Raw genomic sequence first — 14,480 nt, 5'->3', positions numbered from 1 at the left:
GTTAAACATCAAGGGAAAATAACTTTAAAAGAAATTACATTGTTTACACGAAATAATAAAATACATTATTTACAACAAATCAAGATTTTGACAAATCTGATTCATCATTGTTGCCGTTATTCTTGGAGAACAATAAATCTTTGTTGTTATCCATATTTTGTTGTATACTTTTGTGTGTATTCTTTTTAAGTTCAATGGATTGCATGCATTCAACTTTTGATAAGTTATCTGTTCCAACCATGGGAAAATCTTTTTTCTGCACTTGCAATTCATTCCATAGAACATTTACGAGCTTCTTTAAGTTCCAAGATTTTATTATCTTGAGCAAATGTTTTTATGACAAATGCTTTCACAAGAAAGAGAACAAGATATATAATGGTGGATGTCTTGGCAATATCTTGAGTGTGGTTACTTTATGAATGTAGGACATAGATTCATTGTTGTAGCTGAGTAACAAAACCCATCAGTTCTTTTTTAAAACTGGTGCGAAAGGTTTTTTCTTTTTTAATTAAAAAATAAAATAACGAAACCCCTCGGTTTAATCAAAAAATCGAGGTAGTATATTACTTGCAAAAAATGATGAATGATAAAAATTGAAAGTAACGTGTCTTCTATCCATTTCAATTTTTTGTCATGCACCAATATTTTTGTGCTTGCAATTTACAACATATTTTGAAATAAATTTCTCAATATTGTCAGCCGAGGAAAACAATGTTGTTTTCTTTGATTGACAATATAGGAAGGTTATTCCAAAAAAATACAACAACAACATTGATACCATTATGTAAGACAGATTGCAAGAGCGAAAAAAACGTTTTGTTCAAAATAGAAGAACAACATACAACACATAACATTGAAGATTTTTTCTGTCTCCTAATCCATCTCAAAGAATGATGCATACAAATTTAGAACGGCCACATCTAAGTTAGGTTTAGGGTAAAATTTTATTAACGAGTGCTTTTATAATAAAATTTGATAATCCGACCATTTGGTTATTATTGAAACAGAAGGAATAGATCTTTTATATTATAAATAAAAATAAAATAAAAATGAAAGACACTATTTTTAAAGAAATAAAAACATATATTATATTTGTTAGGATTCGAAGTATTCCTAGATTATTTTTCCCCTCAGTTTTATTTAGAGATCGAAGAAAAATGTGATATTTAGTTTTAAATAAAAAAATTAGTGCGTCTAGGTATTATATCTCTATTTTTTTTGTTAGGTGACATGAAAGTTTTATTATAAAATATATTATTTATAGTAGTATGTTTTTTTTTTAACTTACTTTTCTTTAAATCTCAATTGTCGTATTGCGTTAATATCTAATATCGTAACATTTATCAAGAAGGCATATCCCCAAACACGAGAATCATAAGTGGTAGTTAATTTTTATTTTATTGCATATGGTAAAAAATTCTCTAGGGGCCTTGAGAATTGAGATATTCTATCAACTTTATTTTATAATTATTGATGTTGTCATTGCATTCCTCATTCCCTAATGTGCAGTGTCACCATATATTCTTTTTTGTATTTTGTTGTCTAATTGACTTAGTTATTCGAGGACATTATTTTAACTTTGCTGGAAAAAGAAGGAAAATGTTTAGAATCTGATCGAAACTTTGAATTATAAAATTTAATCTAGACAATTAAAAATATCCCCTAATTCCTCCCTACATAAATAAAGAGAAGTGTAGGTTATATTCCTTCATCATCCTAATTATTCATGTCTTTAAAATCTTATTAAATATTAAATACCCTATAAGGATTATAGCATCAAATTTTATCATTATATTCCTAGTCTATATAAATAATCTCTTGTGCTTTAAATCTTTAGTTGGCTGTTCTTGATTTTTTATTATAGAAAAAACCACTTTTTAAATATGTTAAATAGTTAATATATTTGGACTACATAAAATCAAATATATTTATTATTTAATATATTTATAAAACAATTTTTCTATTATAACAAGATTATCAATGTATTTAATTCATATAATTCAAATGTATTGATGATTTAATGTATTTAAAAAGTGAAATATTTATAATAATTATTAGAGAGAATACTAATAATCTGTACTACAGAGAGAGAACAAAAAAGATACAGCTAGATATGTGCATATTTTACAAATGATTGTGTCAACCTAACATATCTAAGGTATGAATAACCTGATTTATATATGTGCCAAAATCATGCAGCACACATAACCCCACCCTCTACCAAAATTAAATTCCAAAGTACAAAAAAAAGCTATATGATTCAAATTCTCATCAAAGGTTTAGAATTTAGATCATATCATATACACCTCTGATGATCCAGCTATGCATGCAGTCCCATCATAAATATTTTATGGTTTTAATTATTGTTGAAGATTCTTTGTCCAGGTGATAGAATCATTCTTGGATCAAATTCATATTTTCTTTGTACAAAACTTTTCCATTTTTTAGGTCCAAAATGGTTTCTCCACTCTTCCTGTGTGCTGTAGTGAGGAAGATATAACTTATACTTAATTTCAGCATCATTGCAAAATTTCAAAATTTCTATGTTTTGTGCATCAAAGGCTTTCCAATTATCAAATCCACTTGAGTGCAAAAATCCAACTGCATAAAATATTTCATCCTCATCATCTGGTATTGTTGCTGACATCTTATTATCCCACCTGAAAAAAGAATAATTTAATTGATTAATTGATTCCTTTTAATTAGCATTTAGTTTAATTAATTAGATTTTAGGTTAATTAAGAACTTACTTGTTTCTATTCATTGGATAAACCAAGACAGGTCCTGTGGTGATGTTTCTTTTTTGAATTATGTTGTTGAAAACACCTGAGTTAAAATCCATGATTCTTGATTTTGGTATAAACATGTTAAGCCATGGATGTGGAACATCCCATAGTCCTTGTGATTGAAGCTTCAATTCTCCACTTCTCACTCTATTCAAGAACTCAACAAATGACACATTTTTTTCATAAGAAAATCCAGGGATATAATTCAGTCCTTGTACCAAAGTTTGAATTTCCTACACAAACATGAAAATATAAATTAGTCCATTTGATAGCAACAAAGACATTCAACAACTGTGGATAGCGACAAAAACATTCAATTATAGAGACATTCAACTACAGAGACATTCAACCTGAGTTGATAGCAACAAAGACATTCAATTACAGTTAATAGAATCAGAGACATTAATTGCAAACATATTCAACTGCAGTTGATAACGATAGAGACATTTAACTACAGAGACATTCAATTGCAGTTGATAACAGAAAAGATATCTAATTGTAATTGATATGATATAGACATTCAACTGCTGCGATGTAGATTCAAACTATAGATACTCGGGTAGAGGTCCAATAATTAAACTAGACCAAAAAAGTATATTAAAAAAAGTAATAATTAAAAAATAGAATGTACCTTGTTGAGAGTGTTTTCAGAATGGTGATCATAGTATTTGGCAATTTCCAAACAATAGAGGACCCTATGTTGAGTAATTAGGGAAAGTATCCTGTGATGGTCGGTTAAAGGGAAGAAAGAAGATCTCCAATTATTTATGGGTCCTTGATGCATTAATACCATTCCTTCCAAATAATCCAATCTACTCTTTTTGCTTAAAATTAAACTTTCTTGATCTTTCGTAAAATCTGCAAAATCACTATACAAAAGTCTAATCCATTTTACCTGCATGACAATCAAATAAAAATTCGCCATTAATTATATACACATTCAATCAAATATCTAAATATCAAATGTATTTCAATCAAAACTTGAATCAAATACAATCAACTTTTTTAGATTTTTTTTTTGCTTTTAATTGATTCTAGAAGCATTATAGTGGAAACAAAAACATAGTCATGCACATGTAAAGAATACAAAATAAAGGACAACGAGGACAAAAATAATTATATAGCCCTTTTTATTGGCACAATCACTTATTAAGGTCTCATATACAGTCACAATCATTATAAAAGTACTTCTGAAATTTTTCTCCTTTTTTCAAAACAACTATTTAATTGTTTTCATTCATATGAATCTCACATTATCTATACATGTGGCTATAACTCATTTGTCGCATTATTTAATTTTTGTATATTTTGTTCATGGATGTGTAGAATACTACACTACAAGGACAATAATTAGATGCTCTTGTAAAGTTTGATTTTGATATATGGTTGAACAATTAATGTGACAACATAGAAGAATTGGGATTATTACGAATGGTTGGAAGAAGAAGCTAGCAACAAGACAAAAAAATTTAGTCTATTTTTTTCTTCTATTTTGAAAAGTGTACGTACCCTCTTTGGTGCTGCCTCAAGAGCTATTCTTGCCTTTGTTATTATTCCAAATTGTCCTAAACCACCAAGGACACCATGAAATAGTTCTGAATTCTTCTGTTTAGAGCATGTTACAAATTCTCCTTTTCCTGAAAAAAAAAAGTACCAAATAATCAAATTTTATTAAGTATTTAAATTAATTATTTGACTACTAAAAAAAAAATAATGTATCATATGGTTTATAATCAAGTATCATATATAGTAAAGAACTCCATAAATATTTAATATACAAATTATTTACATCTCTACATTTGATGTGTGAGTTTTCCAGAAAAATAAAGTAGTCTGAAGTTTTTGAAGACCATATATAAATTAAATTTTGAGAGAGAGAAAAATTAAAACATGGTTCTATTTTGTTCTGATTTAACCATGACAAATAGTTTATGAAGGATTTTTAATCATAAATTAATTGTGTTAAATTTTGAATTTTATACGATAACCCGTATTGTATACATTCAAAACGGCTCTCTTTTTCTAAATAAATTTAAATTGGAAAAAAGTATTATATACAATTTTATATGATAACATAATATATAATAAACAATAAAGTACTTGCATGCATACATATTCCTTAAAAAGCATACGGGTAAAGTTCAAAATATTTATTATTTTAATTAAAATTATTATAGTTAAGGAATTGACCTAAGTAGACTTGGACCAAACAATATATAAAATCAACAGTCTATAAAATAAATGAAAATAAATAGGAGTAGACTATGTCGACAATGTGAACTGTGTCTATAGGTTTAGAATTTTTCAAAAACATGACCTGGTGGAAATTACTTATTAACTTCTCCAAAATATCAGAACAAGAATCTCTTATCAACCACGAAATTTGGTAGTAATAGTAAATAGAAAAAATTTAATAATAAAAAACAATCCAAAACAGCATTAAGAAACTTTATAATAAAAAATAAAGCTATAAAAGTTCTGTGATGGAATCTAATGAAAGTCTTTATGATACTAAAACTAAAACAGATTATTATTTTTTGTTAAAGCTTAAGATATGTCTTTTTATAAAAAGACGTTAGAAAAGTTTTCCTTTATATGTCACTGTGCATTGTAAAGTCAAAATGCACATGGAAGTTCCTTAGTTTCTCCATTTCCATCTGTTTTTATCTAAAATCAAATGGATTGTGACACAACTGGTCCTGATTCTTGAAAAAAAATCATAAATTTCATCTATAATTTACAAAGCAATTTACATCGATCTAACATATCATCAAGCAAAACGATATGTGTTACCACATAAACGGCCACGACAAAACCGTATTAGAAAGTGTTGATACCAATAATGTTATTCACAGTTTTTATTATAAGGATTAAGAAATAAATTATGGTTAATTTACACCGTGATGGTAGTAATCAGTATCGTAACACCTATATTAATCGAAATCGCAAACTTTTACGCGACCACGACCATTAGTTAAATCATTGAGTATATGAACTCTGAATTTAACCCTAGTCACAAATAATCTTAATAAAGTATAATATAAACTAAAGTTAGACACCAACACCAGAGTTCAAACTCTTGATCTCATAGTTGTATATGTGAGTTTTCAGCGGTTATTTCGGCTTTGTAAACTTATAAAAGAAAAATATATTTAGATGCAGAAGAAAATGGTGATGTATATACATACCAGTAACAACATCCAACTGATGAACAGTAGAAATTTGAGGTCCATAACGAAACGTTTGGCCACTAATTCCAGCATTAGAGAGTGTTCCACCAACAGTCAAGTAAAGATAATCAGTCCAAGAAACAGGTGCAAGTCCATATTCAAGTGTTTCATATAAAACATCAATCCACAGTTGTTCCCCACCAACATCAACATAGTATCCAACCTTAGCATCTCCAAATACCTTAATCCCATCATTACCATTTTTCATTTTAATATTATTCTTAACATCTCCTCTTTCTCTTAACCCTTTCATGTCCACAACGACACCGTCACGTGCCATGGCTTGTCCGCGTGTGGAATGGCCTTGTCCTCTTGCCGCGATACGAAAAGGGACAGAACTGTTGAACGACAGCTTGATGAGAGTTGCTATATCGTTCACCGTTGTCGGACGAAACACCGCGGCTGGTGAATCATGTACGAGGTTGCCGTAGTCACTTGAAGCTTCTTCAAGAGCTTTTGGGTTGGTTATGAGTTTTTCAGATATGTTGCTGTTTGTTGTGCATAACTCTGCTGGTAGTGATGATTTCCATTGCTCGGTTTTTCCAACGGTGGATATTAAACGTGGGATGGTTATTATTAAGAGAATGAAGTATGTTGGAAAAGGGTAACTCATGGCCATTTTTTGTGTGTGTGGATGGAGAGAAAAGGAGAGAAATTGTTTTTGGTTTTGTGATGAAGTGGTGAGGTTGTGTAGTGTTTTGTGGGAGAAGAGGAAAGAGGGAGAGGGCTATAAATAGAATACAAGAAGACTTTGCATGATAAAAGATGGAAATAGTGTGTGTTTAGAGAGAGAGAGAAGAATCTTTTGTCTTTTAGGTTTAATAATTGAAAATTGCTTGACTTTATTATAACTTGCAGTGGAAAAGATTTTATGACAGTTGTTAATTCAAAATATAAACTTTATTTTTATGTATATTATTAACTATTCAATCATCTTAAAAACTAAATTTATAGATCTTTTGCAACGAACCTCCAAGAAACAATTAAAGTACTTTGAGGCACTGTTTCGTTTTTCTAGTATTTTAAAAAAAAGAGAACAAATCTTTTACGTACTTGTATTCTATAGGAAAAAGAGAAACTGATGATTGTACGTAGTGTAAAAAGAGAAATGGGTAAATGTCAAATTGAAAGATACGATCGAAGCAAATCATAGATTATATTTGGGCGTCTTTTTGAAACGTCATGTAGTTTTTGTTGAGTGAAGCAATAAAATGAAAACACAAATATATAATTAATTATCAAGCAATGAAACATTGGTGGTGATTGTTTTCTAGGACTCTGTTTGTGTATATTTGTACCGTCATCGTCATCACAAGATTCCTAGTAAACCAACCCACAAGTTAATTCCTTCTATTAATGGTTTGTTCCGCTGCGTTGTAAAGTGATATATACACTAGTGCAAAAACAACAATATAATTTTAAAATTTACACCCGTTATACTAAAAACGGGTGTAAATAAGTAACACGATGGCACTTTTGTAAATAAAATGTCATTTTAAATATTATCAGATGACAATATACACCCAATTTTTTAAAAACGGGTTTAAATTAAAAATATTATTATAATCAAATCTCAATTACTCCTGTTAAAATAAAAACGGGTGTAAATTTATATAGACTAAAAAAATATATTTAATTTTATAACTTAAAATATTTAATATAAATATTAACATATTAGCAAATAAATTAAATATTATTAACAAATTAATAGGTGAATATTAATGATCTAAATTTATTAGGTGAATAAAATAATCTGATCAATTATGTTAATAACTATTTCTTTTAAACACATTAATTAATTAGTAGGTGAATATTAATAATGAAAGAAATTAATACCCTCTTAATCAGAAAGTAGTAACACACCATTCATTTTAACTGAAGAAAAATGAGACTAAAAATAGTTTCAACATATTTACAAAACTGATATTGACGCACGAAACCCAAATTCACCTAAACCTAGATTCACGAAACTCTGATTCATCTCCGAAACCTAGATTCACGAAACTGAGATTCGCCCATTTCACTTAATCTGTGTTACAATGGCCCAAGTTTGCGAAGAAGAGTGAGATAGTGGCTGTGAGTTTCGATTCTCCCTGCCGAATCCGAATCTGATAGCGTCGATGTTCATGATCTCGTTTTGTTTCTATACATTCAATCCTACAAGAGTCTCCTCCCGCTGACGCCTAAGGATTCCTCCGCTGTAGCGGATGTTTGGCCTTCCACTTCCGCTTTTGATGGATACTTGTTCGCTCTCACGCCGATTCAGGTGAATTCACCGTTTTCTTTCTTCGATCCTTGCAATACACTTTCATATGATGTTATGAATAATGCATTGCTTAATTCCTGTAATTGGATTGAGATGCTCACAATTTGTTTGGAGTGATTTCTGTTGACTTGATGTTGTGAAAGTGTCGATGTTGGTTTTGAATGGTTTGCAATTGCAGCTTGTGCGGAGCAACAGTAAGCAGTTTACGCCGTCGCAGGGTGATGAAGAAGCACATCAGCTGTCTTATCTGCAAAAGCATTTGGCTAATATTGTGTCTCTACTAGCAGAGCCTGTGGAGGGGGAAAGTGAAGAATCTCTGGTTTGTTTGTTTGTTTACTGCGTGCTTCCATGAGTTACTGACTTTGGCTGCATTGCTTTATATTTTTCATATTATCAATACTAATCAATTGGCAATATAAGTAAATAAATTTTTTGATTATACTGCATATGTGACTTTTAAGGAAGCTTATGCCCTGGGAACTGCATTATTGCTTAATGTAAGGTTCTTACCTTCTTTGTCAAGTCGTTAAAATTTCACCAATTACATTCAAGAGTATATTTTAGCTTAATATATTGTGATATTTCTACCTGTTCAATTCAATTCATCTTGTTTTATTGCAGAACATTACCTATTCAGTAACATGAAATTGTCCTGATTTAAATCTGTTTGCTAATTTGCATATATTCTTGTTCAGGGTTCGATGATTTTGGACCAAAGCATTTCCATTTCACGTTGGGAAGCTTATACAGATGACAATAATTGGAACAGGCATAACGTTGAAGACAGTATTACATGCTCTCAAGTATGCCTTAAAACCCTTCCTTAGAAAGCTTTCTTACTTTTAGTTTGACCAAAGTGAGAACTTAAGTTTTTATTTTGTTACATTTTTAAAAATATTCATGAACCATGCTATCAACTTGAGTCACTGGTTGATACTCTGTCAAATACACACGAGAAATTATATTAGATGAACATAAATTTCAACCATTGTTTTCTTCTCAATTATCTCAATCCCTTTCCCAAATGTAACTTGGAGTCCGTTTGAATTGACTTGTTTGAACTAATCTACTAGCATATGTCCAATAGAAACTATAATTTGAGTTTGAAGATAAGATTATACCCGAGAAAGTAGTTTCAATTCATTACTTACTCGGTGAGTCATTCTTTTCTGTTAATTTTTCTTTCTGCAGATTGCTATAACATCTTACGGATTGGGCGTGTTAATGTGATCGGAGACGTTATCTTATTCCTCGAAAAACTATGTGTCAGCCTCTCAAGTGTTGTTTTCGCTTTCCTCATGTTAGAAACTCAAATACAAATCCGCGCATAACAAGATTTCATCTCCGTTCTTTCCTGTCATGTTATGTTTTCTATTACCTAACATCACCATAATCAATAACAATCACCATAAAAATACATTCTGCATAAGCATGCTTAACACACAGTTTTAATCTAATCACAATTTCTCATGTGGCAGAGGCGCTGTACGATTCTTTCCAAAAGGTCCCTCTTCATGCGTAGTAGAAGTAAGGCCTTTCATACATTTTTACTAATTTCAGCTCTTTTTTATTGATAACAATTCAATCTTTCTTGTATAACTGTTGCCAATTTACTTTAATCTCATATTAAGAGGGGAAAATTGGGTTAAATCAATACCAATGTAAGTTTCTCAATGCAGTATTTGTCCAACTAGCTGCATCACCGATTCACTGCATGTTCTTATTGGGTCAAATAATTGCCTATCTTTATCAATCCAGTGCATGACTAGGTGGCACATCACATGTATCCACACTAAGGAATAACTCTTTATATCAGTCCCATAAACAGTTTTTTCCATGGTTTTAACTTCTAACATGAAATTAGGAAAACTTAAAAGTTATAGTACATAGTGTTTTCTCCTTTTTTTTCTTCCCCGATCCCCATTCAGCATTTAAGTCAAGCACTAACTATTGCTTTTTTGTATTTTTGCCATTACAGCCGACGGCTTCTTATGAGGTTCCTCAACTTTTATCTCCAGTGGCATCCGTAAGTAATCTAGCCTTTATAAAATGTAAAGTTCTTGATATAGTTGACAAAAACAGTAAAAGAACTCCCATTTTTCATTATTTATTACTAGACAAGTGGCATCCACAACATATCTTGTTCAGCAAGCAACACAAACCAATTTGACATCAACTCTGCTTCAATTTTGGAATCGGTAACAACAATCATCATCCGTAAATCATCACGGCTCAAATCACTCACCAGTCCGCAATAATCCGCTACTGACGCGAACAACAACATCAAAGCAACGTCATCAACAACGACAATCTTCATCAATCTCTCAACACCGGCACGATTTTCGAAACGCACGGATCTTTATTTCAAAGCATCCGGATAGCATCTTCACAGTTTCATTGCAATACTCATTGTACCAGTTTGAATTGATCACTACGTACCTTCAATACGGCGGCAAATCTCAGAATTAAAGCAAATAGAGCACAAGGAGTTATTACCTCATCTCTGGTCTTCTTATAGTGATTTCAAATCTTCAAATCCAGGGAAGGCTGTAGTATTGCCTCACTGTAAATTACTAGTCACATTTAAATATGGTTTTGGATATATACAACGCACTCATTCTACCAATGGTAATTTGTTCGATTCTCTTTCTTTGACGGACAAAGTGCAATACTGAAAAAATAAAAAAAAAATAAATGAGAGAGCTTTTGTGGTTTTTTCCTTTTATATTGTTAATGGTGAAAGGCTTCAAACCAATCTTTTTATATAAGTAGATATTGTTTTGAGGGATTATGCTCTCTGATTTTAAGGATCTTCAATGGAAGATATCATGTAACAGTTTTTTTATTTTTCTGAAAAAACAAGTTCCTGTTGGTTATCTTTATAGTGTAGGCTATGCTAGGTAAATGATATTTTTATGTATATTTTTGTAGGTCGGGCCTTTCTAATGTAACTGCTGGAGCTGGAAAATCAGATGGCGTCTCTCAACAAGTTGGGTTAGGCACACGTGTTTCTACTCCTAGAAATGATGTCGATAGCAATTCTGCAATCAATGATAGGCGGGATCGTCCTGTTAATTTAGACAAAGAAAGGATATTGTGGTTCAAACTAGTTCCGGGGAGCCTTTCAAACCGAAGTGAGTCATGGTCATTGGTGGAGATGGATATTGTGGTTGGGCGACCACCCTCCATCTTTCTATGATAGATCTGTCAAGAGCGGTGTATAGGCAGCAAAACAATGTTTTTGGGACACTGAATGTGCTCTTTGCTATAAAAGAGTATAAAGAGGATTTCCATTTGGTTAAGCTTGGGACAATGGGTGAATACGGGACTCCGAATATTGATATTGAGGAAGGTTATATTACCATTACTCACAATGGGAGAACTGGCACTTTGCCATATCCGAAGCAACCTAGCTCGTTCTATCATTTAAGCAAGGTGCATGATTCACATAACATAGCTTTCACTTGTAAAGCTTGGGGGATTCAGGCAACTGATCTGAATCAAGGAGTGGTATACGGAGTAAAAACAGACGAGACTGCAATGCATGAAGAGCTGTGTAATAGATTTGATTATGATGCTATATTTGGAACTGTGTTGAATCGATTTTGTGTTCAGGCTGTTGTTGGTCATCCACTCAATGTTTATGGTAAAGGATGCCATTTTATGTGTATGATTTTATAGTACTTGAAATATTATGAATGCACATGATATTGTATACTTTTTGGTTAATATTAAAAATATTTTGACTTAGTTAAAATATGATTTTATAGTATTTGCAATATTATGGCTGAAAATGAAATATAACTAAATGGTGTATATGAAATAGGGTGTAAATAGATTTAAATATAATATAATTGTTCATTCATAAATGACATATTTACACCCGATTTTTATTAAAATAGGGTGTAATTAAGAACATATCTACACCCAATTTTAATTAAAATAGAGTGTAATTAAAACGTAATTACACCCGATTTTTATTAAAACAGGGTGTAATTAAAACGTAATTACGCTCAATTACATCCGATTTTTACTAAAACAGGGTGTAATTAAAAATGTAATTATGCTCAATTACACCCGATTTTTATTAAAACAGGGTGTAATTAAAAACGTAATTATACCCGATTTTTGTTAAAATAGGGTGTAATTAAAAACATAATTACGCCAAATTACACCCGATTTTTGTTAAAATAGGGTGTAACATAGAACATATTTACACCCGATATTCTTAAAATAGGGAGTAATTACGAACGTATTTACACCCGTTTTAAAATAGGGTGTAAATGTGTTAGACATTTCTCACCCTGTGGATATACACCCGATTTTTATTAAAAATAATGGGTGTAAATTTAATAAAAACGGGTGTAAATTAACATTTTTGTACTAGTGATATTAATTTTTGAACATTATGTATATTAATTTACAAAGCTCTTCACTAAAATTTTGAGACCCTATTTTTCTAAGCTCTAGATTGTGGGTTTGGTTTTTCTGGCCCAAAGTCGACCATGTATATACAACCCTTTTTTTTCGATAAGCAATGGGATATTATTAAAACTCGAGTACAAGGGGTACTCACCCGTTTACACGTTACCGTTGATCACACAAAGACCAACGGACATTTGAGCCAACTATAAAAATTCCTACATCTATTAGATTTTGACCCCATAGAATACCAACACCAAGATAACGGTAGGATTTTGTCAACCACACCATCCACATTGAAACCGACGAAACAAATTTTTAAATGACAACGTCTTGAGAGTTCTCACACTCAAAAAACAATACATCATAATTATAATTGCACATATTTGAGGTGGATCATAAATGAATCATTTCATATCAACTGACTTTTCTGTAAGAATTATATATCTAATCTCTAACCACTTATTTAAGATTGATGCCAAATTAATCTTGTACAGCTCAACCAATCAAATGTTGGTATTGGTATTGGTATTTATCTATTAATTGATGTATATACATTACACACTATTTCAAAATATTTAATATTACCCAAATTGGAATATCCTCAAAATTGGGTAATTATGAAGAGGATCTTCCAAGATTTAGTTTTGGGGACCAGAGTACTTATGATGAAACAAGGTATGTTCCATTCAACTTTTCTTGTTCATGGAAGGGTAATGTAATGTAATGTAATGTAATGTAATGTAATGTCAATGCAAACCAAGAAAGATACATCACAACAGATTTTCCTTTGCCCAAAGATTTTGTTAGATATACTCTCTTTATATTTGAAACACGTAATCAATATCATAGATTGGAAATGGAACCAAACCATAACCCAAGAAATATATGTGCCTGTCTTTCTACAGATAAAGTCACTTTGAATGTCTCTATAATACTATACTACAATACTAACATGATTTTCTTCCAGATTCAACATCTTCTGAGCCAAACAAAATAAAGATCATAGATTCCATACTATTATTAAATTTGGTAAAGTTGGGTTTCATATTATTTTAATCAATTATTATTAGTTCAAGTATACCTAATTTTTTTTTTTTCAATTTTTGTTTGCAAGTGACAATTTAAATATTAAAATTTAAAAGCACCTGACATGCATTTTACAAGAAAATGGGAAGAAAACAATTGTATGCCAAGCACACGCAAGAGAATCCAGATAACTACTAGTTGATAATTAATTTATTTAATTGTGGCTAGCTATAGCTTCCATTGAAGGGGTTATTGATGTAAGAATAATTTTTTAAAAAAATCAATTATTAGATCTTACTATGAAGGAAATAATTGTTGCAAGGAATTATTTGGAATACACCAACCACACATACATTTGCAAGAAAGACACTGACAAAAGATTCTAATAGAATTTAAAAGATTATGTGTGGTGAGGTTGTAAATTATACATTGTCATTAAATGCGTGATTGGTTTTGTGGGATCTAATAGGATTTTTTTATTGAGCTTAATTGGTTTTTCAAAATCTGCTTATATTAAGTTGAAGATTTCGCTCAGTTATAATGTCATTTTCAAGTATTATGTCATCTAAACCTTTAACATGCTATGTCAAGCTAAAGGCCAAACATCTAGCTATAATGTGAACAAAATGATACAATAACTGAAGATTGAATATTGAGTGGTGTTACGACGTAAAAAGTATCCGAGCGTATTGCACGCTCGAAATCTAATAAAGTCGTTCTTGAATTTTATTTATTTTAACAGAAAAG

General features: G+C 30.8%; 2 protein-coding genes and 1 long non-coding RNA gene across 3 annotated transcripts; 2 read left to right on the top strand and 1 right to left on the bottom strand.

Moving 5' to 3' along the window:
* Window positions 1–2,088: 2,088 nt before the first annotated feature.
* LOC131599456 (cytokinin dehydrogenase 3-like) lies at window positions 2,089–6,803 on the bottom strand. Its single transcript, XM_058871796.1, has 5 exons — window positions 5,975–6,803; window positions 4,296–4,423; window positions 3,418–3,681; window positions 2,751–3,019; window positions 2,089–2,660 (listed from the first exon to the last, which is right to left on the bottom strand). Exons 1-5 carry the CDS (start codon window positions 6,633–6,635, stop codon window positions 2,357–2,359), a joined length of 1,626 nt encoding a protein of 541 aa, XP_058727779.1. The 5' UTR covers window positions 6,636–6,803; the 3' UTR covers window positions 2,089–2,356.
* Window positions 6,804–8,712: 1,909 nt separating this feature from the next.
* LOC131599454 (uncharacterized) lies at window positions 8,713–9,588 on the top strand. Its single transcript, XR_009282786.1, has 3 exons — window positions 8,713–8,779; window positions 8,978–9,085; window positions 9,474–9,588. It is a non-coding gene; the product is annotated as an uncharacterized LOC131599454 (long non-coding RNA).
* A 1,621-nt stretch (window positions 9,589–11,209) lies between these two features.
* Window positions 11,210–11,963, top strand: LOC131597637 (UDP-sulfoquinovose synthase, chloroplastic-like). The gene has a single exon (XM_058870322.1). It carries the CDS (start codon window positions 11,424–11,426, stop codon window positions 11,961–11,963), a length of 540 nt encoding a protein of 179 aa, XP_058726305.1. The 5' UTR covers window positions 11,210–11,423.
* The last annotated feature ends 2,517 nt before the right edge of the window (window positions 11,964–14,480 follow it).

This window comes from Vicia villosa, linkage group LG4, assembly GCF_029867415.1.
Source record: "Vicia villosa cultivar HV-30 ecotype Madison, WI linkage group LG4, Vvil1.0, whole genome shotgun sequence".
Classification (NCBI taxonomy): domain Eukaryota; kingdom Viridiplantae; phylum Streptophyta; class Magnoliopsida; order Fabales; family Fabaceae; genus Vicia; species Vicia villosa.
This window is presented reverse-complemented; position numbering and strand designations above follow the sequence as displayed.